Raw genomic sequence first — 26,520 nt, 5'->3', positions numbered from 1 at the left:
GAGAGAGATGGAAGATGTTCGCCTCCGTTACAGAGGGAATTTCAGGCATTGCATTGGAGCTGAAATTTGCTGGCACCTGCTGAGTGAGATTTTTCTGGCCTGTGCTCTGAGAACATCTTTTATCAAGTGCATGATCATTTATCCAGCTTTTTGAGATCTAAACCAGGTCATTCTTTGATCTTTATCTTACTCTGAACTTCCTAATGGTTGAACCCGGTCAGAAGAGGGCGAATCTCAGTCCTCCAGACCCGTCAGGGAGAAAGTCATCCTGTTGGTAGTTTAGTTTTCTTTGTAACAAAAGTATTTTTTTTATTTAACCTATTTTATCCCTTGAAAATATACTATTTTGTTTCTGCCATCCTAGAATGTGTTTGGTCTAATTGAATCTCTTCATGGACTCTGGGTGGTCACTAAAGCATCAATTTCTCAGAGGTTTTTTTTTTTTTTTTTTTTTTGAAATATTTAAGGCTATTTGCTTGCCTCCCAAATGGTTCCAGACGACTGCATGTAGTTTTTATGTCTTTCTTTGATAGCACAGCCTTCTCATGTGTTGCTTTCATGCTGTTACCTTGTCACAATGCCTGGCGAAAAGTAGCTGCTCATTAAATATTTCCTAAATGAATAGGTGGTAGTATTTTCTCGTCCCTTTTCTAATTGCCCACTTCTATCTAATTTGTTTATGTTTTGAAAATCAGGTAGGCATACATGATAATATTGTGAGCAAATCAAGATTAAACAGTATATAAATGCGGACTTTAATCCTCTGGAAAGTAAAAAGCCAGCACTTGTTTTGTGATACTGATATTGTGACAGTTATTTTGACTACTAAAAGGTGGCTTTTAAAACTTGCTTTGTGCTTTGCAACTGAGCTCCAAATCCACAAAAACTGAGATTTTTGAATTCCGATTAGGTGAGGTATCTTTGTAGTTAGTTTTCCATCAGATGGTCATTACCAACACCTAAGAGTACTCCCAGAAGCAGGCTATAGAAAAATCACTAGACTATTACTGTGTTTGTGCTTATTTTAATTAGATTTCTTTTAGATTTTTTTAAAGTTGTCCACGGAGAAAATGTGTCCCTTGTGAATGCAGTGTCCATTATGTAAAACTTAAGTGCACTGGGGGCTTTGGAAAGTGTAAAATTTATACTTAGGGTCCTGTTTAATCAATGTGATGAGATTTAAGATCAATTATAGAGGAAGAAAAGAACTGGATACATTATTGTTTTCAAGAAAACTTGAAAGCTGATAAGATTTTTTTTTTCTCACTGCCAAATAGTTGACAGTTTGCTTTTTTGAATTGCAGTGGAGCTTTTTGAGATGTTGGTCAGAGCCACTTCTGCTACTCTCTTATTGTATTCTGGCTAGAGTGTTGGGGGGACAAGAAAATTTCTCATTAGTGACATGTAGTGACACTTCACTTTATTGTGCACGGATGATTTTCTGACAGAGATAGATGACATGGTTCAAGTTTCCAAGAAAATGTTATTCCATCATTGAATGGGGAAGCTCTGAACCAATCTTTCCGATTTACAAACAGGCCGTAGATGTGCCAAATATGACAAACTGATACTGAAATGTGGAGCCTTGAAATTGAAGATGTTTCCTTGTTCATTGTTGGGTATAAAAGGTTACAGGTAACAGAGTACATTAACCATGCCATGTTTTCACTTTTCATTAAGTAGTGACGTGGATGGTGCACGGTCGATAGAGAAAAGTCTCCATTAGTCTGAATTTTTTGACACTAGATTTTTATTTTCCTATCAGGAAATATGTTTTTTTCTAGAGCAGAAAGGGCAAAATAGTTTCCTCCATTTTCTCCAACACCAGCATCTCCTCAATAGGATTCCTCAGCTTGACTTGCTGGTGTCAAAGAGAAAGGCATATTCCCAGGCAGTGGCGGATGTCGACTGGTCACTCGCTACCCCTTCCCTTCTGTAACGTCCGCTAACTCATCATCTCCTTGCCAATAGTGCCCAGTTTCTATTTGAGATCAAGGAACTAAATATAGTTAGCTCTGACAGAATCTCTAGTCAATGCTATGTCAGGAAATGGTTAATAACAGGCGCTGAGGGCCTGAGTGTGGATCTGCTTGTAACATCTGATGATTTGATTTCCATGGCATAAATATTCCCACCATGGCTAATTTCAAGCCACCAAAGTGACATCAAATGTGGAAATAAAGGAAATACTAACAATTGACTCCCATGAGCCCATAATACTCAATACCAGCATAATAATACCTCTATTCCAAAGCTGCTGTTTTACATACAAGAAAACGGTGATCTAAAGGAGTTAAGAGGCTTTTCTGAGATCACACCAACAGAGGTAAGACTAGCGCCAAAGTACCTATCCCCAACTTCTGAAGTTCAGTTTTTAGTAAGCTGATGATCTGAATTGCTTATGTTTACATATGTAGCTGCTAACTTAAGCACATGTATTTCTTTTAAACAGAAGAGGCCCTGAGGTTCTTTGCTTAAGACCAGAAAACTATCTAATGTTTCACAAAGTCAGTATTTTAGACTCTGCTGCCCAGTTTCTAGACAGGAATCTCAGTGTATCTTAATGGAAGCGGCTATCATGTATTGAGTATATATGTGCCAGTCACTCCACATGCATAGTGCCACAGACCCCGCAGGGAAGGCATCATCTTTCTCTCCATATTGCATATGAGGACACTAAAGTTCAGAGGTAGAAGCTTGCCCAAGGTCACATCTCATATGTACTAAGGGGTGTAGTGAGATCTTGATCCAGGTTTGCTTGACTTCATGTAACACTTGGTCTTGCGCTTGCTGCATTGTTCTGGAGAAGTACGGTAATTTGTTTCCCACAAATATTTCCTAAATTAGAGAAAATCCCCCATAGTAGAAATAAATCCACTATGCGCTGATGGACTTTGGGGATTTTCTCTAATTTAGGAAATATTTGTGGGAAACAAATTACTGTACCAAATAAAAATGCAGATGCAAACAAGGGTTTGATGAACAGGTAGGTAGAAAATAGCATCCATGGCCCTTTGGGGTTCTGCTCATAGGTTTTAGTATTTTCCCTGCTACTTAGTCCCTCATCTCATCTCTGAGATTTGGTAAAGCTAACTGATGAGGACTCACCTGAGAGGACCTATGTCTTATCTCAAAGGTCCTTTTAAAAAATAATATGAGAAATATTCATCCACTTCTAGAACTAATGGTGAACAATCAGTAGTTAAAATCTAAAAAGCAGGCAAAAGGGTTACATATTTTAAATAAGTATCAATAACTATATTAATTATATATAATCATATGTAATATATGCAGTATTTGTTATATATAATAAATATAATATATATTGTTTATATATAATAAATATATTAATAGTTGATGACAACAAGGCTGGTTAAAGCAAAGGCTGCTTCATTTTATCCTTCTTGTGCCAAACGAATGGCATTCCTATATGATTCCCATAGTTTGCCAGTGTGTTCTATCTACATTATTTGGAGTAAGTCTGCAGCTTTCAGTACTGTGGTCTGCATTAAAGTGGGATGATTAGCATAATCTATACTGCACCCTTAAGAATATGGGGGCAATTAAACACTGAGCTTGACCTACTGCCCTCTTTTGTAGGGCAGAGATGATCCTGCACAGCAGAGGTGATTATAAATATCAATTCTATTCATTCTTCCTCTCAACTGCTTCATCTTCCCTTCCTTCCTTCATCTCTTTTTCTTGACACTCTACACATGCAATTTTTAACCTCCAAAACTGGTGAGAAACTGACAGCATCAGGCTATCTTGCTGGAAATTGAAAATGCCAGTCAGATAGGGTCTCCAAATATCCAAGTATCTGGATGTTTAGGGTGGTGTAGACAAATTAACCAGATGCTTCCATTGTGAGTCTGGCTCTTTTTGGAGACCTGTGGAAACAACAACTATCTATACATAAAGAGAAAGATAATGCTAACAAGCAAACAATTGCTTTGAAGTTCCATTGCAATTGTACTGTTGTATGTCTGGCAGCCATATCCAGTGTCTGAAAATTGTGGTCCTATTTGCTGTAACAAATCATTCCCACTGATTCCCATGTTGAAGTCTGAAACTTTACAGATGAAAAACCTACGTCAGGATATCCAAGGCAATTTCTGTATTTTTAAATACAGAAATAGAAGTAGTGACCTGCTTGGTAAAGACTAACTAAAATGTCAAGTTGCTTCTGTGTGAAAATCAGAAAGTTTGCTGTGTGTTACTATGAGAAACTAATCAGTCAATACTAAATGAATGTAATTTGGTAAACAAAACCTGTTACAACTAGAAATACTTAGCACATTTTTTAAAAATAAAAAGAGGGGGCTGGACTTGATGTGAGAACTATTGACCAGGAAGTTCTTTGACCAGGCTGGGTGCAGTGTCTCACACTTTAGGATACCAAGGCAGGAGGATCGCTTGAGCCCAGAAGTTCAAGAACAGCCTGGGCAACATGGCAAAACCCCATCTCTACAAAATTAAAATACAAAAATTAGCTGGGCATGGTGGTGCACACCTGTGGTCCTAGCTACTCAGGAGGCTGAGGTTGGAGGATCACTTGAGCCCAGGAGACAGAGGTTGCACTGAGCCAAGATCATGCCACTGCACTCCAGCCTGGGCGACAGAGTGAGACCCTGTCTCATGAAAAAGAAAAAAGAGAAAAAAGAAAAGAAAAGAAAGTTCTATGACCAGTTCATACCAATCAACCACAGCCATGTGAATCAACCACAGCCATGATTCACTGTGCACCCAACTAAGTGCCATGCAGCAGTGAGGTCAAGACTGTACTTGTAGTGTATACAATCTAGGAGAGGGAATAAAGTTTTACACATTTGATGAATGTTACCAACGTGTATTAGTCTGTTCTCACACTGTTAATAAAGACACACCCGAGCTGAGTAATTTATAAAGGAAAGAAGTTTAATTGACTCACAGTTCAGAATGGCTGGGGAGGCCTCAGGAAATTTACAATCATGGTGGAAGGAGAAGCAAGCATGTCCTTCTTCACATGGCAGCAGCAAGGAGAAGTACAGAGTGAGAGGTGGGGAGAAAGCCCCCTTATGGAAGCATCAGATCTCATGAGAACTCACTCAGTATCACAAGAACAGGAGGGAATAAACTGCCCCCGTGATTCAATTATCTCCACCTGGTCCCTCCCATGACACGTGAGGATTATGGGAACTACAATTCAAGATGAGATTTGGGTGGGGACGCAGCCAGATCATATCACAAAGGAACTTGGAGATATCCATGTAGAATTTCTGCTTCTAACCAAACAGAATTTGAACAGGAGAGCCATTTACTTATAGTTAGTGATTTCATAGGGGTCAAAAATGCAACATCCTCAAAATTATCCATTTTGGCAAAAAAATTTACAAATCCTATTTTGCTCACTTCTTTGGGTTAAGGTATTTAAGGTCTCAGTAAAAGATAATGCTGTAAAACAGTAAAACAATGATGTCAAGCCGTTATGAAACCATAAAAACTCTGCTCTAATAAATGTGTTGGATTAGCAGCCAGTCACCTAGGACCTCCACAGAAGCCCTGGCTCAGGAAAATAAAAAATCCCCTGAGGGTCTGAAGGGAGGAATTTGGAGAAGAAGGAATCCCCGAAATGCATACTTCCAGATGAGGGACCCCCAGTGAGAACTTGAGAAGTCTTGTTCCTATCTGAAGACCCGGAGGCTGAAAGAGATGTTGAAAGGAACATCCTAACGAGAGGCTGAAGCAGCCACACCAGACAATTCTGATGGGGAAGTCAGCCTTCCCTAGCCAGTGAACTAGCCTGGTAAAATGCCTACTAGATCTGGCTGCAGAAAAGCACAAGTCTCCCTACTGAATGGCAGCAAAAATGAAGCAGAGTTTCTGAGATTTGCCCAAGGCCATAGAAGCAGTCCGCCTCACACCTGGGATTGGAATTCAGATCTTTCTGCCTTCCAGAAAGACAACGCCTGTCGCTGCCGATCGTGTCCTATTTTTAAGTTCATTAGTTAACCTCTGGGTACTTAGCCAGTTCCAAAAGCCAGTGTGTCAAAGCGTTTTTAAATGGACGAGCCTAAAGTGATCATCGTCTGGTCGGCCCGGCTCACCCCGTGAGCTCCTGCAAATGTTCCGTGGTTCATACAGAGGCGGGCTGCTCATCAACAAGTTTCTCTGGGAGGTGGGAAGCATCTTTCTTCTGATCAGAACATGCCTGTCACAGAGCGCCGGCGGCTACCAAGCAGTGCCTGCTCGAAAGAGCCACTGCCCCAGCCTGGGAGTCCAAAATCTGTCTTCTGGCAGAGGCTTTAACTGTTTGGCTGCTGCTTAGGAAGGTCCATGCTGGTACCTCCCAGGAAGAGAGAACCCAGCTGGGAAGCTGCCAGTTGCAGGCAATCTTCTCCTTCATTTCAACTTAACAAGTATTTAATGTGTACCCGCTGAGGGTCCAGTCCTTTGGGGTATGCAGCCCTCTGGAGGTCTACAATCATGCTGGGGAGTCCAGACACAAGCAGGAGGCAACCAGATGATACATCAAGGCTCTACATAATTAAGAGCTCTGCAGTCACGGCTACAGGAATTCAGGGATGTTCAGGGCTCTTGATGTAGCACTGCCTCTGCAAAAGGACGACTAGCAGTATTTAGGAAGGACCTAAAGACATTGTTTCTGCCCTATCAGGGTTCTTTGTCTCACACTAGGGCACAGGCAAAAAAATCAGGCAAAATGAGACCTCTGCTTAAACGGAGAGCTCATGAAAATGAATGGGGCTCCCCTGATGCACAAGATTCTTCTCCAGACAGTTCCATGGGGGCACTGAGCTGATCCCTGTCACTCTGAGGTCAAAGGGAAGGCTAACTTGGCCTCGGCTGTCGTGGCTGTGTTGTTAATCAACCTTTCCATGCTAAACTCCCAGCTCCAATTTGCCTCCTTTTTCTTGTGCTGATACTTGTTTTATTTTGTCCTTGCTTTTCAGCATTTGCTGGGCACCCACAGGGTTCCTGGCACTCTAGCAAGTGCCTGGGTGGCAGTGGAGTCATAACTCAGAAGACAGGATGCTGTGCGTGACTGCTTGATATCTAGCAATGCAGTAGCATGGTGGAAGTTTCTGGCTGTGTTAAATTCTAATTGTTTATATAATAAGAGTGTAGCATTGGGGTGCTGTTATAGCGTGGAGTGATGTGTTGAGCTTGAGCTTACATGGTGTTAGATCAGCTTTCTCACACTTCTGATATCCTCTCACCTCCTAGAAGAGTGACTTCTTGAGCTAGGCAATTTGCTTTTAGAAGATTTATTGTTAAGTCTGATTAAGTAATTATTAGTAAAATAATTTGTTGGATGTCTGTCCCTCTTGCAAAACTGTAATTCTTATGCAGGCTCTGACACAATGTGGATTCTTCATCATTGCAGTCCCAGTGTCTTAAACAGATTTTTGATGAAATAATTGATAAATATTTATTAAAGTGATTATATTATTTTCCTAGGGATACCATAAGAAAATTCCACAAGCTGAGTGGCTCAAACAACAGAAATTTATTTCCTCTCAGTTCTGGAGGCTGGAAGTCCAAGGTCAAGGTGTCAGCAGGTTTGGTTTCTCCTGAGGCCTCTCTCCTACCTCTTCACAGCATGCTCACATGGCCTTTCCTTGTGCACCCTCATCCCTGGCATTTCTCTGTGTGTCCAAATTTCCTCTTCTTATAAGGACACCAATCAGATTAGATAAGGGCCCACCTGAAAGTCCCCGTTTTAACTTAATCACCTCTTTAAAGGCCCTATCTCCAAATATAGTCCCATACTGAGGAACTGGGGTTAGGGCTTCAACATATGAATGGGGGACACCATTCATTCTATAACAGGGATGAATGATAGAAACAGAATGAAGTATATTGTAGAAAATTGGATAATATTAAAGTGGATAAACTAGAGAATAATGTACATAAATATGATATTAAAATGAGTTAAGGTTATTCCTTGCAATAGTAGCCCTCTCCCTCATTTGTTCCCTTGGCTAGGAAAGGACAGGGTGGCTTTGCAGTCAGCAGGCCAGGAATGGTGTTCTAGCCATGGGTAGGGTGTAGATTAGTTCTGTAATTCGGGAATACTCTATTTCTATTTCTAGGCTTTTGTTCTTTATTCTACAAAATAAAGGGATTGGGCTCATGAAGTCACTCAGTGATCCTATGAAAAGCTGAACCACAATGGACATATTCCTTATGGCTTTTCTGTTTGACTAAGAGTGATAATCTGCAGTAATTCTCTTTCCTCCAAGGCTCATGGAGAGAAAGAAGAGACCCAAAATCTACTTTGTCTTTTCCTTAGTAAGATTCCAGTTACATGTAAGTCAGAGAGTCAGGGAAGCAAAAATCTCTACCCTAGGAAGCAATAAGCAACTCCCTAAATGGGAGAAAAGCCAGCAAATTCTCCTGGTTCCCATCTTGCTGGCAGGGAGCAAGTCTGTGCTGCCTTGTATCTGTCTTCTCCTATCTGAGTGATGATGGACTTTAGGAGATACAGTGTTAAAGGTAGCAGTAAGGACCATGAATCCACAAAACAAGAAGTCAAACCCTAGTTCCCCTGCCGACTTGCTCCCAAGCTCAGAATACCTAACTGGTGAAATCCCATCTAAGACCACTTTTCACCCTATTCCACTGATGTTTCCCATTCTTCCCTGTTTGGAGTGCATAGTTGAGACATTACCTTGAGCACTGAAATGGCACAATAGACACATGGAATTTCCTCCCCATCCCCAGTGCAGCCTTCCAGCAATGTGTAATAACTAATTACTTGTGACCCTCTCTTCCCCTTGTTACCTCCTGGAAATAGTTGTTTTTCTGTCTAAGAACTTGCTACAGATGCTACTAAAATAAAATCCCTGGGATAATTAGCAGATGCGAGGGTTTCTGCGATGTTTCATTAGTGAGCGGTGCTGGTCTAGGAGGCTGCCAGCTTGCTTACTGCACTCAAAAAGCAGGGTTGTAGCTGCCGTTGTTTTGATTTGCATATGTTCTTCCCATTTTCACTTACCACCCCTTTGCCCAAGAAATCACCTCTCCAAATCGACAATGACTTTCCAAATCTATATGTCTTTGCTTTTCCAGTTACTGCCTTCTCTTCATTTACCCAGTCACATTGGGTTATGGAAACACAAATGCAGAAACGTGCCCAAATCATTGTGATCTCAGAAATTCAGAGCAGTTTGCATTTCAGCCTAAGGCAGCAGCTTCTAAACTATACTGAATAGAACTTGGGAAACCTCACACACCCACAACTGATAGAATGCTTCTCTTGTGTGTTCTTGGATTGTGCAGTCAATTGACATTTTGTTGACTCTACTTCTCTTCAATTTCCCTTTCTATATAATTTCAATTCTCCTTCTTCTAGGATCTCTCATTGCTATTTCCAGTGGCTTTATACCATGGCTCAGCCAATCTTTGAGAAATAATGCCAGGCCTCTCAGTTCTTTTCTATCCCTCATCCTACCTGATTCCTATCTTACCTTTGCAAATACAATTGGGGTACTGCCAAGATAAGAATAACACTTTAGACTCAGTTACTGGGCCTAGGGACCCATGAGAGGGATCTGATATAGCTCAATCAGAAGTTGGCCCTCTTCTTTATTCTGCAAGATTAATGATCAGGACAATCATTCCTCTTACTGAAACAATATGCCTAACCTAGTTTTCAAATTCCCTCTTGGTGACCCCTCGGCCCTCCTTGACTTCATCAGCACCCATTGCTTCCTCCCGCTACTGGGCTCCAACCACCTCAGTCTTTTGTCAGCCCTGCAGATGTGCCAAGCTCATTCCCATCTCAGAACCTTGGCACTTACTGTTTCCTCTTTGTTGTACACTCTTTCCCTATAGCTGCATCTTGTCCTTCTCCTCAACCTGAGAAGCTCACCGTATGCTCAGATGTTACCTCCTTGAAAAAGCCTTCCCTGAAGTTAAGTGATTTTGCCTGCTCCACCCTGTCCCTGTCTTTTCCACGGTGAAATTCCTTTTTCTTCTTAACCTTGTTACTGTCAAGAGTGAGCTCCACGAAGGTTGGCACTTTACGTTGTGGCCACTATTTTTTTGCAGCATCCTTAACTGTGCCTGTCCCAGATTAGATGCTCAACAAATACGTGTTGAATGGATAGATTTAGGAGAATAGGGTTAACAAAGAATGAGTTAGAGAGGAAAATAAGATTCATGATCTCCAAAAAATTAATCAGTGGTGAAATGGCCTTGTTGATTCAGGTTTTAGCATTTAAAGTGTGTTGTTCTCTTTGATTTTCCAATTGTGGGTGATCTCTGAAAAGGGGCAATGTCTATAGCAAATCTGCGTGGGTTTCACAAAAAGTCTTCAACTGTCACCTCTACACAAATTCCTCTCAGATCTACGTGTCCAGAAATGGAGGCCCCTGATCACAGCATCTCCCCTCATTTTCAGATTCTGCTATCACCTCAGATTCAACATATTGAAAATATCATTGTTACTTCTGGTTCAGCGACTCAGTCTACCTTCTCACTTGCCTTGTTAACATACCACCCATTTCTTTTTTTCTCAAGAAGAAAAAAACCAGACGTCTCTGACGCCTCACCATCATCAGCCCCTCATTCCCAATGTATCTAAAAGGAGCTGTGCCACTTTTTAAAAAATCAACCATCATGCATTCGGCACCTGTTATTATTTCTAGAAACTGTATTAAGCCTGTGGACAAACAGGGCCGTGGTGGTCATGGTATTTGAAGCCACCCTTTTCTGTTTTGATTGGATGCAGGAACAATGAGTACACAGCACACCCAGAGTCCATCCCTTGTCATATGAAGTCCCTCTTTCTTCAAGGACAGCCTCCTACCTGTATCTTGCAGATTATTGCCAAAAGAAATATCCTAAGTGGTAATTAATGGTTCTACTTTATCTTCATGAACCTAAACTAACTCTGTCATAAGCCTAGAGTTTTTTTTTATGCTGAGCTTTTGAAACTCTTTATAATCTGACATTCACTCTTAACTAATTCCCATATTCCCCCAATAATTCTCAGTTTTCCAGCCAAGATATTTGGAGCTCACTACCCCGTTAACTTTTATTTTTATTCCTATAGTACTTACCACAGAATTTAAATTTGAATGGAATCTTACATATTATTTAACCCAACCTCCTCATAGATGAATTAAAAAAAAAAAGAACCTGAATTTCACGGGCTTAAAGTCAGAAAGCTAATTTTAAAAATAGTGTTTCCTGATTTTTAAGGTTCTTCACCCAAAATATTATCATTTTTTCTTGCTATGTATATGTCCATGTGGCCAGTATGTTAGCAGCTCCTATCAGAAACCAATCAAAGTTCTCAAACAAAATGGAATTAAGAGAGAGGTTTTGTTGAGTAAACCATGGAAGAAGAAAAAGGGAAGGAGGAGACATTGGACTAAAAGGACTCGTGTTTGCAGATTTGAGTATCTGTGTTCCATTCATTCAAATTTGCCATCTGAATCATTAGAATATAAGATGCCTATGTTTTGGTAGGCTGAGGCAGAAGAATCACTTGAGGTCAGCAGTTTGAGGCCAGCCTGGGCAACCTACCTACCATCTCTACCAAAAAAAAAAAGAGAGAGAGAGAGAGAGAGAGAAAATTAGCTGGGCGTGGTAGCATGTGCCTGTAGTCCCAGCTACTCAGGAGGCTAAGGCAGAAGCACAACTTGAGCCCAGGAGTTTGATGCTGAATGAGCTGTGATCATGCCACTGCATTCTAGCCTGGGTGCTGGGTGACAGAGTGAGACCTTGTCTTAAAAAAACAACACCAACACCCATTCTGAGTCACCATATCGTTAGCAATCCAAATCTTTGACTTCCTCTCAACACCAAACAAAACAACATACACCTACATATAGTTGTTTTTTGTCTTTTAGCATAAGACCTGGGACTACACTTACTGGGGAGCAGCTGAGGCTAGAGTGTAAAAGTCCAATAGTTGTTGACTAATAGTGCCTCAGTGGTAGTTCCAATATGCCAGTTAATGCATAATGTCTCCCCGCATGAAACCTGATCAAAAAGCTTTAAAGCTGCTTGGCCCCTACTGTTTGCAGAGGAAAACATGGGGACTGAGGGCCTCAGAAGGAGGGGCAATGTGAGCGCATTGAGTGACTAGGCAAGACATCATTTGTAGAAAGGCAAAAAGAGACATCATTCTCAAAATGCACCACGTTGCAAAGAGGTCACGATTCTTAAATGATGTTTAAGGTAACTATTCAAACTGACAAAAAGGCTTATCAAAAAAATTAAATAAATAAATAAGTTTTTAAAAAGCCATCTTTTCTTTTTCTTCCCTGTGTTTGAAAACCTTCCCATTAAGAGAACACAATATGCGATGGCAAACATGGCTCAGTCTCATCAGGAAAAGAGAAAATTGTTTGAAATAAACCTCAAAGAGAAAGAAAAAAGCCGTCATTTTCTTTAAGGACACTATTATGTTCTTATTGACAAGACAAAAGAGTAATAAAGTTAAATTATAGCAACTATAAGCTTGATAGTTCGGTTAGAGAGAAATAGAGAAACCTTTGCTATTAAAAAGAAAAAGAAAGAAGAAAAAGTAGATATTTTAATCAGTCCCTACTGAAGTTATGTCTACTGCCCTTACCCCTCATTGAGAGCATTCTTGAATCTGTTCCAGGGGCAACATTCTTACCTCATTGATACAATCCAGGAATGATAAAACTGGAAGTGAGCTTGCATAATCATTATGCTGGAGTCTCTTGTTTTATAATTGGAGAAACTGATGTCTGTAGCAGTCAGTGACTTGCCTGTGCTCACTCAGCCTTTAAATTTCAAGGTTAAATTCTAGAAACCAGCGGGAGCTAAAACTTATTTTCTCCAGACACAGAATCTATTTATTCAGCCTTATTATGAAATCATCATGCTAACAACAAATTCATGGTGATTATCCTGAAATCTATCTCCAAGCATATTTGGAGATTCTGAGCATACTTCCTAAGCTCTCAAGAATTCAGGGTCCCAAATTCCTCCTCCCTGTCTGGACTAGGCATCAGGCAGTTGAAGAAAAATGTCAGATAATCCCCATCCTTCCTCACTGCTGTACCTTGATGACAGTCAACACCTCTTACCCACACAGTCTCTTGTTGGAACAGGAACAGTGCCTCTCTGGCCCCTGTTGTGAAAAGAATGAAGCAAAAAGACCCTCCTAGCCATGAATGAGTTATGGGACTCTTCAGAACTGCAGTGAGAGAGGCCAGACACCTTAGAAGTGACAAGTTCTCCCTTATAATATATAGTAGGAGTTCAGAAAAAGGAAAATGCAATGATTTTTAAGTACTTTGGGCCATTTTCCTCTCTTGCTTCTCTCCTGGAGAAGTCTGAACACGTTTTTATTTGGAAAGGTGCATTGTGACATTTTATATCGTTCCTTCCACCTATTAATAGCTCTGGCTGCCCCAGGTGCTCATTTTCAAGACACCCTCAGAGAAGGGGGACTTCTGGCAGCCACTCTGCGCTGACAGCTTCGGGGAAATGGCAGGTTTTAATTGATGTATTGTGGGCACTGTTTCTTTCTTTCTTTCTTTCTTTCTTTCTTTCTTTCTTTCTTTCTTTCTTTCTTTCTTTCTTTCTTTCTTTCTTCTCTCTCCCTCTCTGTCTCTAACAAAAAAAAAAAAGTGATGGGTTTAGTATCCTCCTAGGACCTATAGATTTTAATATGTCAATTAGTCCCCTTTTATGGGAACTTATATGTTTGTGACTGACTCATGGTCTTCCAGGTACCTTTTTGTCTCCATATGACACTGAGCACCAAGTATCAACATCACCTGTCTCTCTTTGAATAAACTTTCTGGACAGGCAGCAACCAACAGCCCCTATATAGATGCTTGTCAGAACAGCACATCATACGAATTCTTCTCAAATTGCGGATTGACTGTTAGTTAATCATTACAATGAGATGGAATTGGAAAGTAGGGCTAAAACGCAGGAATGTGAAGTACCAACATTTCTTCCAGGTGGGTCCCCCTGATGGAGGCAATGTTGTCCCGGTCTGCATTTCTGTGGGCATTGACTGCTCCAGCCATCCTCTATAATTCTGGCTTGTTGCAAGCTCTGTGGAGGGAGCAATGTATTTCCCGAGAGCCTTAGAGAATGTTGGCTCTGCCATCTCTGCCCAGAGAAGCCAGTGTCTCCATGCTGGCTGTCATGCAGAGCTCCATCATAAGCCTTGAGACACTGTTCTCAATATGAAATGTAGGGACATTTCTTACTGCCGAAGTTCCCCTTGGTATTCTCACAAATTTAAAACAAAAATAGCTTTTTGAGGTATAATTCACATACCATAAAATCCACTCATTGGAAGCTATTTTTAGCTTTCTACAATTTTTCGGAAATTTATGGAGTTGAACAACCAACAACAGCCTCCACACTTTTAGAATATTTTCATCATCCAAAAATTCCCTACTGGCCATTTGCTGTTAATCTACTCTACCCCTAGTCCTAGCCAATACCGATCTGGTTTTCTTATCTCTATAAAAGTGACATTTCTGGGCATTGCTTATCAACAGGCTTATATAATGTATTACATGGTAGTTTGTAGGTTCATCTATGCATAGCATGTATCAGTAGTTCACTCTTTTTATTGCTGAATAATATTCTGCTGATAAAGGTTTGCCACATTTTCTTTATCCACCAGTTGATGGACATTTGGATTGTTTCCAATTTGGGGCTCTTATGATGCCATGGACATTCACGTGCATTTCCTTCTATGGATATATGCTCTAATAAGCTTCTTAAATGCTACTTCTTACATGCTCCTGTGCCCCTGACTATGCTAATCACTTTAAACGTATTATTTCCAGCCTTTGCAAAAACTGCTGAGATAGGAATTTTAACCAAGAAACCAAAACTTATAAAGAAGCAACTCACTTGAAACAATGTTTCTGGAGCCAAAATTCAACCCCATACTCTTCGAACTATGCCAAGCAGCCTCTATTACTCCATAACAAAAAAGGAGGCATTTCCACGAAGCTGGCACACGAAACCCAATGGCTCACCCTCCAGCCATATCAGAAATCCCTAGTGTGGCCACCTTAAATGGATTGGAGGTTTGCAAATCCACCCTAGGACTTCATGTACAAATATTCTCTTTGAAATTACAGCAGCCTCAATGGTCACTTCAAACCCAATTTTGACATGGATACATAGGTCAGTGTAAATGTATCAATTATCTGCTTTATGCCTAGAACCAAGGTGGGTACAGTGAGGAAACAAAAGATGAATGACAAACAGCCATGGCTCCTTGAGGTCAGCATAATGGGACGACCAGCCTCACACACATATGTCTGCATTACGTGGAACCAACTGCACATGTAATAAGAGCTTCAATTATATAAGAATCTGTGCCAAGACTTAAGCCACTCACGACTTGTGTATCATCTACCTATTTCCTTTTTCAGTTATGTGGGCACTGTAGAGCTAAATTACCAACAGACAGAGAGAGAGAGAGCTGAACTCTACACAATTAGTGAGCTACTCAGAAGATATTCGGTGGAAACATTGGGGAAATGTCATTATTTAAGGCACCTCAATAATCTGCAGATATGTGTGTGTGTGCATGTATGTGTGTGTGCATGTGTGTCTACACACACATAAAATCTCCCTGGAAGCTTTTAGACATTTTGTTTCATTTATGCATCTTACAAGTCTTTCTTAAACACCTACTTGCTGGCACAGTGCACATGTTAGCAGAGAGCTAAATGGTGTTCCCTGCCCTTCTGGAGCTTACAGTTTCATGGAGAAGATGGATATTAAATAAAGAAATTAATTATTAAAATTGTGAGAAGTACTATGAAGAAATAGAGTATGTCAAGGGAACATTTGCATTTACACCTGTGTCATTAGCAGAAGGTGATGAGCTGATATTTAGCTTTGCATTAAAACAAAACAAAAAACCCAGAGCCAAACAAAAATAAAGAACCTTTCAAGCCAACGTGGGGAGGAAGAATTCCCAGTGGGCAAGTGATATATCCTGGTGACTTAGAGTAGGAGGCTGGCAGGAGCGATGAAGAGAAATAGACATGTTTATAAATGGAAAGCCCATCCTTCTGGGTCTTCTTAAAATATTCTGCAAATCTTCCATAAAGATTGGCTATTTCTCTATCAAGGCTGGGTAACCTCATACATCAATTCTCCATTTCCCTGCCCAAGTTTGTGATAACGTATCTTCCATTAACCTATGCTGAAAGAGACATTTCTATTCTAAGAATCTATTTATGTTCTCCTACAACTTTCTCAAAGATATGCCTCTGGGTTGTAATACCTCAAGCTGATACTCAGCTGAAATGTGAATACTTTTGCCAAATTTCGGTAACACTGATCGAGCCTTTTCTGAGTCATTTGATCGTGGGGCTGTGGGGATGTCTTCTCTTTGTAGGGAAAAAAAAATGCTGTTCCTTTCATTTGAAGGGACGAAGGACTTAATTTGCTTTTTCTGTTACTTGCCATAAATTTGGTCATCAATGTCAACAGCATCCTATGACTTTTTTTTTTTCAATTATTTCATGAATTAGGGCACAGCAGGTAATCTTAGTTCTGACATCTATTTGAATAAATAAGTGTATCTTCCTGTTCTTATCTCTGTTTTTATTACCTTAAGTAACACACTGAATTTTATTTCAGGTCCTTCTCTCTGTATTTTCTCAATTCTTTGCACAGTTCCTTATGAAGCTTCTCTGGTTAATTTCTGTTACTTTCCAGTTGTCAGAAACTTTTAGTTTTGTGATCGTTTTTCCTGAAAGATCTCTAGGATAAAAGTCTAGTTTTACCTTTCATAATCTCCACATCCTATCAAATTTACTTTTTGAAAATGTACTTTCCTGTACCACTTTCTACCGAAGAATTAGTTACCCTTTTTCCTTTCAATTGCCTGTAGTCATTAACAGAAATATTTTCCATCTGTCTCCTATTTTTCTTTATTTCTCTTCTTTGGTAAGAAAAGCATATAAAATTGCTTCTACCCTACATTTTGGTCAAATTATTTTGTGGTATGGGTTGAAAAGTTTTTTATAATTGCACCAAGTTTCGTTGACCCGTATTAAAGGTGTCAATGTGCAAAAACTTTCTATCTGTTTAAGCTACTGGTTTTTCATTAAAATAAGGATGGTTTTCTTAGAGAACAGTTTTTTTTTTTTTTTTTTTTTTTTTTTTTTTTTTTTTTTTTTGAGAGACAGGATCTTGTTCTATCACCTAGGCTGGAGCATAGTAGTGTCATCGTAGCTGGCTGCAGCCTCCACCTCCTTGTCTCAAGCATTCCTCCTGCCTCTGCCTCCTTAGGAGTTGGAACTACATGGGACTACAGGCACATGCCACAACTCCTGGCTCTTTTTTGTGTGTATATTCATCCATTTTCACATTGCTATTAAGATACTACCCAAGACTGGGTAATTAACAAAGGAGGTTTAATTGACTCACAGTTCCACATGGCTGGGGAGGTCTCAGGAAACTTACAATCATGACAGAAGGTGGAGCAGGCATGTTTTATATGGTGGCAGGAGAGAGAAGTGCAAGTAGGGGAAATGCCACACACATAAAACCATTAGATCTCATGAGAACTCACTCACTATCATGAGAAAAGCATGAGGGAAACCACCCCTATGATTCAATCACCTCCCACCAGATCCCTCCCTCAACACAGGAAGATGATGGGGATTACAATTCAAGATGAGATTTGGATGGGGACACAGCCCAATCATATTGGTGGAGTTTTGCTATGTTGCCCAGGCTGGTCTCAAACCCTTGATCTCAAGCCATTCTCTCCCCTCAGGTTCCCAAAGTACCAGGATTACAGGTGTAAGCCACCATGTCCAGCCTATTTTTGCATTTGTATGTCATTTAAAAAACAAAAGAAATTAGACATAATACTGATTTCATTATCTATTTCTTGGAATAACTATCACTTTTACTATAATAGTGGAGAAACCAAGGAAAAGGTAAAACATTAAAAAAGTGTTATTTGGAACAAAGATTATACAAGGCATTATACTAAGAACTGATATGAACAGAGAGATAAATAAGACATGATTCCTGCCTTTCAAAGACTGACACTTTAGTAATTAAGAAAAAAAAATATGTTCTTATATCCACAATAAGATGAATATAAGGGAATAAAAATTCAAGGAAGCTGAGTGTGGTGGCTCATGCCTGTGGCTCATGCCTGTAATCCCAGCACTTTGGGAGGCTGAGATGGGCAGATCATGAGGTCAGGAGTTCAAGACCAACCTGACCAACTCGGTGAAACCCCGCTCTACTAAAAATACAAAAATCAGCCCAGTGTGGTGGGCACCTGTAATCCCAGCTACTCAGGAGGCTGAGGCAGGAGAATTGCTTGAAACCAGAAGGCAGAGGTTGCAGTGAGCTGAGATCATGCCACTGCACTTCAGCCTGGGTGAAAGAGCGAAACTCCCTCTAAAAAAAAAAGAAAAGAAAAAAAGAAAAAGAAAAAATATTCAAAGGAAAGAGAGCAATATTTAAAATGGGCTGAGTAGTTTTGCACATTCAAGACTGATTCCTGGGACCCACATCTTTGAGGTCAGCATGAGAGGAAGGGGAGGCAAAGTTAAATCAGTCAGTGACTGTGTAGTGGCATTTGAAACCTATATTTTTAAATGAGTGTCTTTGCTTTTCATCCTAAATCTTTTAAACCACGTGTAGTTTATCAATAAAGAGATCCCCCTTTTTCTGAGGGAGGAGAATTGGAGAGAAACTTGGGATCTGGAAATGACTTGATCTCTGGCTACTTTGCCTATTCTGATAAAATCGTCTTCACCATCATCATCTCCCCTTGCTTTGACCAGGTGTATTAGACTTTGTCAAAAGCAATGGAGATGATTTTTTCAAGGTGAGAAGGCATACCGGGGTAACTGCAGAATGGTTCATTATCTGGGGGGAATGTTAATCGCCTACCTCGAGGATTCTGAAGAGGGAAAGAATGAGCCAAATGACACTTTGGATTAAATGATAAACTGAGTGTAAAGCCCATAGCAGAGGAGCTGGCACAGAGTAGAGTTCAATGAATAGAACTTCTCCATCACCCTTCCCTTGCCCTACGCTGTTATGGGTTGCAGCTGCTGTCCATATAGTCCTGTTACAGAGAGAGCAGCAGGTGTTCCCCGGGCGTTGACAGGTTAGGGAGTCTGACTCTCAGAGTTTGCATGTTTCTCCTTGACTCTTGATGTCCTGAGTAGTTATTGACAAAAGCATTGTCCTCATCATTCTGTCTTGGCCCTCTTCTTTTGACCTGAGCATTTTATGGAGTTGTTAGCCAAGTGATAAAGAGGATAAGTCCAGATGGGATGCATCGGTGGTGACCTGGCATTTTCTGCTGGGGTGATTGGTATACCATAGAGGCAGTTAATCAAGGATGGCCAAGGGGCTCCTAGAACACACGATAGTAGTACACCTACACTTTGATCCTCACTCTAGACCTCTGGGAGCCTGTTTGAATATTAAACTCATTAACCAAAGAAACCAGTCTGCCATTGATGTACACATTCCAGCCTGGGGTTTTCTTTTTTTAATAAAAATGATGTGGGTAGCTGATTCAGCATTACAGTGGTTTGTCCCCCAACCTCCAGAAGTATGTCAGGACTGTTATTTTATAGCATAACATGGCTGTTCAGAAGGTTTCTGAAAACCTAGGCCTTAACGTTTTTCTGGTGCTGTTATATCATATTCCACCTGTGTATCAGGAAATGTGCTTTGGGAAGGTCTTGAAGAAAATTTATAGAATAGGACCACAGCTTGTAACATCGGGAGGACCTGACTTGCATATGATATAAGGAAAGGCTTCCCTAAAGAAGTAAACTGATTAGTAGAAGGTAGCCACAGGGAAGGAGAAGAGTGTATGTGAACTGGGAGGAAAAACAATGTGTTCCAGGAGCTGAAAGGACAGAGTTGTCAGGATGGAGAGAGGAAGCCGGGGAGAGGAGGGAAATAGATGGTAGGAAGTGGACAAGGACCAGACCTTACAAGGTTTCATGGATCACCTTAAAGAGGTAAGAACCCTAGGTACTCTACCTTAACAAAACAGGAAGCCCGTGACAGATGTTTAAGAAGGAAGTGTAATGACCAGATTTGTTTTTAAAAGATCATCTTGCCTGCCATGTGAATAAAGGATTAGAAAGACAGTAAGAGTGATATTGAGAGGACCGATAGGAGGTTGTCACACTGCAAGACGGCGTGATGGCAGAGGACAGCATGATAATTTATCCTTGTCTTTTGGGAGTTTACAATCTAGTAAGGAAGTGGACATGTGTACACAGAATTATTACAGTGTCGCGTGTGATAGTGCCATGAGAATTAAGCAAGATAAAGTGAGAAAGAGAGAGGTCATTTTTTGCAGAGAAAATCAGGGAAATAGCTTCTTACATGGCAAACAGGATCCAAAGAATGTAGTGGCCTGAGGCTTGTTTTGTTTTGTTTTTGGCTTGTTTGTTTTTATTTAGATTTTTAGGTACAACTGTTCCAGATTAAGAAATTGCTTTAAAAGTAGCTTTCCCACTGTTTTGTTTTTTTTAAGCTTCACATACACATACATTTTCTATTCCAGTTCACATTATCTTTGTCAGGCAAGGAGAAAGCAGGTTTTATAGTTATATATATAATCTCCTTTTAGACTGGAGTAACTGAATTCTTCTATCTATCTTCCAGGTCATCTGTCGGTCCATAAAGCCAGGAAGAGTTTAGAGACAAGTCTCTTTTCCTGAGGACGCATAGTTTCTGTGAAAATAATACACACACACATGCGTGCATGACTGTGCAAATAAATATGGGTACGATGCTTTCATCCTAAGAAATTCAGAATGAATTGCTTTTAGAAGGACTTACACAAAGTTCTCCTGCAGTTCCTAGGGCCTCTTCTTTCCTTCTTTTTTTCGAGACAGAGTCTCACCCTGTCACCCAGGCTGGAGTACAGTGGTGCAATCTCAGCTCACTGCAACCTCCACCTCCTGGGTTCAAGCAAGTCTCCTGCCTCGGTCTCCTGAGTAGCTGGGATTACAGGTGCCCACCACCATGCCCAGCTAATTTTTTTTTTGTACTTTAAGTAGAGATGGGGTTTCGCCATGTTGACCATGCTGGTATTGAACTCCTGACCTCAGGTGATCCACCCACCTTGGCCTTCCAAAGTGCTGGGATTACTTGTGTAAGCTGCCGCACCTGGCCTATTGGGACCCCTTCTTGAAACACCTGTGTGAGCACCCTACTTACCATCTACCACTGACCACTCCTACATAGGGCTGTATTTCAGTGAGACCACAAAGCCAACAAAGGGCACTAGTTTGCTTTGATGGAAAACCTACTAAGCTTTACTGGTGAATCTCTGCTGAAAAGAAGTAGGCTAGGTTATACTGAAACCATGAGAAAGAGAAATGTTCAGTTGGTCATGTTGGGAGTCATTGGGAATATTTTAGCCCATGATTTCATTCATATTGGCTGAACTCTCAGCTCCACCTATGTGTGAGCATGGCTAAGTCACCTAAGCTCTCTGAGTTTCTTTGGAAAAATAAGGTGGTTAGGCTGACTGATCACTCAGATGTTTTGCAAATTTAGTTTCAGATATAGATTTCCATCCAGGAGAGCTGTGAACTGATTTTACAAGTTTAGCCTAGTATTGCAAGGATTTAGTTATTTGGGTCTATACGCAAGAGAGTACTTGACTATGTCCTTCATACCAATGCCAGAAAAGTAGAGAGAACTCCTTAATTCCTCTAAGTATCTAGAAACACATTTTTGAGCCAAGGGGATGTTTGGCTATTTGAATGAGAATTTTGACTGTACCCTGTGGTTTCTACAATTAAAGAAATGGCATATCTGGACTTAGAAAGATAATAGTTTCATAGGAGTTTGCATTCTTAGACCACACCCAGAAACTTATGTTTCATTTGAGATTATGCAATTTAAGGATATTGACAAATCTGAATGCATCCAAAGAAAAATGATACGGATGAAGAAAAACCCAGGAAAATTGCTATGTACAGAAAAGTTGCTAAAAACTGGGAAGGGTTGGTCTGAAGGAGATTTAGGGATATATTACAGCTGTCTCAAATATTGTGGAGAACTGTCAGAGGAAAAGAAATGAGACTACCCTGGCTCTGTATTTCCTAATAGAACTGGGGTAAATCGATTGAAATTGCTGGGAGCTTAATTTGGGCTCAGTGTGGAGAAGAAATTTCTGACAACAATATGTAGCCAAGAATAGGATGGGATCTAATTTCCCTTGTGCAAAGAGTAATTAGGAAGGGACTGGATGTTGATAATATTGATTGTGAAAAGCAATGAGTTGTGTTTTTACATGTATTAATGCAATCTTCATGATAACCTGTTTGATGTTGCTTCTGTTATTATTTCCCCCATATTACAGATGAAGAAACTGAGGCACAGTGTGGGTAAGCCACGTGCCTAAAATCACACAGTTAGTAGGTGACAAGGCTGGGATTCGAACTCATGCCTGTCCTGTCGTCAATTTGGGAGGCTTAAACATGCTGCCATGTTGCCTCCAGGTGTCCATCATGTAGGTGGATAGTATTTCTGCCCCTGGGTTTCCAGAATGATCTTTGAAGAGCTCACTGATAGTGGTATATTTCATGGTGCATAACAGATTCTGTGGTAGTACCTAACGCAGGCAGAGGTGCCTTCCTGCAGGTATGCCAGTCTTTGGTAATGAGCCATTATGCTCCGTCTGTCATTCTGCTGTAACCACGCATAGCCATCCTGTTTCCCTCCTCACAGTATCTGGAGTTGGGATACATTGTTTCCTGGTGGAATTTGCTTTGTCTGCCATATTGATAATATCCACTTCAGCAGCTACACTATGACATTCCCTTACACGGAAGAAAATTACAAAAATATCCAAAAGCCCTACTTTTGGGGTATGCAGACTGCAACTATACTTTCCTTCCAGACATGATGGATAGCTGTTTCTGTTCTTCCCTATCAGAGACTGCACCTTGCATGAGTGTCGGAGAGAGATCTCTGTTTTATTGGCCCTTTGCACGTGAGGAAACACAATAAAAAAAAGGTAAAGTTCTTTCCAGTACAGGAAAGGAGAAATAATCCCTTTCAAACTTGATCAGATCTATCTCAAGGTAACCGACCAGGAAGGAGAACTGACCCTATTTCACATACAGGTACTTTAAAATAATTTCACAACAGGTAGTTAAAATGTAACTATGCTGTGCTGTCAATCACATCTCGTCCTTCTGGATTTTAACGCTTGTTTTACTTGAGGGAAGATGATATTTGAACATTCTATGGCATCCGTCAACAGGAATGCGCACATGGTTTCAAATAAGGGTTTTCAGCCTTCTGAAACCAATTACTTCTGCCTAAATGGAAATGCCAAAGCAGAGATGTGTCAGCAACTAAGAGAATAATTTTTTTAAAAAAATTAAGTATACACAATGATGCCAGAAAACAACAGAAATTGTGCATTCCTGCACACACCCGTACACACATGCACATGAACAAACCTTTTTAAGAGATATTAAAAAAAAAAAAAAGTCTGTGTCAAACAATGTTAACCCAGAAAGATGCAGAAATGTCAGACACATTACATGGGCAGGACTTGCGGTTGGCATTTGGCTGTCAGCGGGGGAGGCGTCCTCCCCAACTAATTCCTCAGGAACCTCATGCTGAGGCAGTCTACAGGGAAGGGAGCAGAAAGGGAGGAGGGGGAGAGCAGATATTGCCTATTATGTTTTTCCTTCCCAGCTGGAGGAGGCCTCAGCTGTGTCAGACTGGGACTGCTGGTGATTTTCTGTAGTTAGAGGGAAACACAAAAGGAAGAGCAGCCCATTCCCAGCTCACGCCGATGGTGAGCCCACCTCTCCTGATCATTAGCGTTGCTGGCATCATTGAATGCAAGCCAGATCGTCTCTTATGGAGACCCGGCAGTACCTCACCTCAGTCTGTGAGTTTTCTCCATGGGAAGGTTGTGATGGAGTCTCTGGGTAAGGATAATGGATGTGCATGCAGATGGGGCTTTGCAAGGACTTGTCCTCACTGGCAGAGTAGTTGGAGTATTTACTTTAACCCTTCAGTGGGTACCCAGGGAGAGATGGGAGACTAGACGGTGAAACTATTTGATTTTGCACCGCAGCTGTCTTACAGTAGTTGTGAATTCTTCTCACTTAGTCTAATTTCTGATTCCTATCAGGTTGTTGATCTGAATTTTTTCTGCTGCCTTCATGATATCTGCCAGGTATTTCACCAGAAAAAAAATTCTGTGAAAATAGATATAAATATAAAATGGAATTTATTAACTGTAAACATCTGTTAAGTCAAGCATCCTGTGTCTACTGCTGAAATACTCTTTCAAGTGACTCTGTCTGCATCTGTCACAGTTTTTTCACCCTCCAGAGACCTATTTGCAGTAGCTCTCTGTGTACTAATGAAAACGTGGGATTGGCTTTACCCTTTATTGTAGCTTGGTGTTAAGACATTTTTAAAATAGGCAAAAGGAAGATAGGGGAAATGATCCATTCTATTAGCAGAATTTTCTTCAAAACATGGATTAGTCTTGCTGCTTCTATGTGATATTTAGTATGCTGAACAGATTTTTGTGAAACTCCTGGTGTCTTCTGCTGCAGGTGGCTGGGTTTGTTGACAAATCTTCAGGTGTACCATTTGCCTTCAAAGGGCATGCTGCTGTCTCGTCAATATAAATGGAGTGGTAATAACCTCTCACATTCTAGGGCAATGTATGTTTTACAGAGTATCTTCACTGTATTACTGAGTTGCTCTCATTTTATTACGACATCAGCCCTGTGGGGTAGGTATTCATTCCAATTGTAATTAGCTCCATTTTTTAAACAAGGAAACTCAAGGCAAAAGACTCATCCAGGGCCACACCATTAGAACTGGACATGTTGGTATTTCAACCCATTTCAAGTCTCAAGCTTTGTTTTCTTATGTATATGAACTGTGGGTAGAATAGGCACAATCAAACAGACATGAGTTGCTGTTTCCATGTTGTATTTTATATATCTATATATCTATCTATATCTATATCTATATCTATATCTATATCTATATCTATATCCCACTTCCTTTTTGCTTCCTTAAGCCACACCAAGCACAGTTATGATGCAGAATGAGTTTAATTGCAGCACACCCCACCTCTCTTTTCTACAGCTCAACCCCACAACACAAGCTCATACACACACTTCTGTTGCTCCCTTGGCTTAGGAACACGGGTTCCTGAGATGCTATCGGTTTCCCCTCATTTAAGGAGAAAATCATCAGTAGATCTGATAGAGCTAATAATACCTCTCATGAGTCTGGAGAAAACAAAGTGATGGTTCTACACTGGTGCAATTTCATTTACCTCGATCTGAGTAGAAGAGATATGAGGCTCCAGGAGGAAATCCCCTCATCCTTTGAAACCCCACACTTTAATTATCTCAGATGTTGGGAACAAGGACATGTATCCCCAGAAGCTAGGGAGGACAGATGCCCTCGTGGAGACTCTGTGTCTTCTATTTCAACAAGCATATTGTTCTCTCAAGAATCTGCCAACGAGAAACCTTGAGAACTAGGAGCAGCAGCTCACCAAGCACCTAGGAATACGTTGTAGGACAATTTAGATAAGCCCCATATGATCCAGGGAGACAAGGTCACCCCTCCCACTCCCACCCCTGGCTTTCCTCCAACCAAAGCCATACCACCAAACAACTGCATTCAGTGACCAGTTGCACTTGGCCACTGGTTCTTTGGGAGAACACAAGGTGGGTTTTAAACTGCCCTGACACAGACCCCCATGAAATCATGTGAGACATCTCTATTTGGGTTTTCCAAATATGCTTTGGCAGTACTTTCTCATATACACTTTCTTTTTTATTTTTTTGTTATACTTTTTGATTTTATTTTATTTTTATATTTTTATGTTTTTTTATATTTTTTAATTATACTTTAAGTTCTGGGGTGCATGTGCAGAACGTGCAGGTTTGTTACATAGGTATCCATATGCCATGGTGGTTTGCTGCACCCATCAGCTCATTATCTACATTAGGTATTTCCCCTAATGCTCTCCCTCCCCTTGCCTCCCACCCCCAAGCAGGCCCCACTGTGTGATGTTCCCCTCCCTGTGTCCACATGTTCTCATTGTTCAACTCCCACTTATAAGTAAGAGCATGCAATGTTTGGTTTTCTGTTCCTGTGTTAGTTTGCTGAGAATGATGGTTTCCAGCTTCATCCATGTCCCTACAAAGGACATGAACTCATTCTCTTTTTATGACTGCATAATATTCCATGGTGTATATGTGCCACATTTTCTTTATCCAGTCTGTCATTGATGGGCATTTGGGTTGGTTCCAAGTCTTTGCTATTGTGAATAGTGCTGCAATAAACATACACATGCATGTGTCTTTATAGCAGAATGATTTACAATCGTTTGGGTATATATGCAGTAATGGGATTGCTGGGTCAAATGGTATTTCTGGTTCTAGATACTTGAGGAATTGCCACACTGTCTTCCACAATGGTTGAACTAATTTGCACTCCCACCAACAGTGTAAAAGC

At 40.6% G+C, this 26,520-nt stretch overlaps 1 protein-coding gene across 18 annotated transcripts in view; it reads left to right on the top strand.

Moving 5' to 3' along the window:
• Positions 1–26,520, top strand: part of LOC105480824 (teneurin transmembrane protein 2) — a 3,943,693-nt gene that overhangs the window by 3,411,938 nt on the left and 505,235 nt on the right. The window contains exon 1 of one of the 18 annotated variants that reach the window (XM_011740005.3): positions 21,428–23,951. The exons of the other annotated variants lie outside the window; for them this stretch is intronic. Coding sequence (XP_011738307.1) covers positions 23,813–23,951 — 139 coding nt within the window. The 5' untranslated portion in view covers positions 21,428–23,812. Of the gene's footprint in view, positions 1–21,427; positions 23,952–26,520 lie in introns of those variants that run through there. 18 annotated transcript variants of the gene reach the window in all.

This window comes from Macaca nemestrina, chromosome 6, assembly GCF_043159975.1.
Source record: "Macaca nemestrina isolate mMacNem1 chromosome 6, mMacNem.hap1, whole genome shotgun sequence".
Lineage (NCBI taxonomy): Eukaryota > Metazoa > Chordata > Mammalia > Primates > Cercopithecidae > Macaca > Macaca nemestrina.
This window is presented reverse-complemented; position numbering and strand designations above follow the sequence as displayed.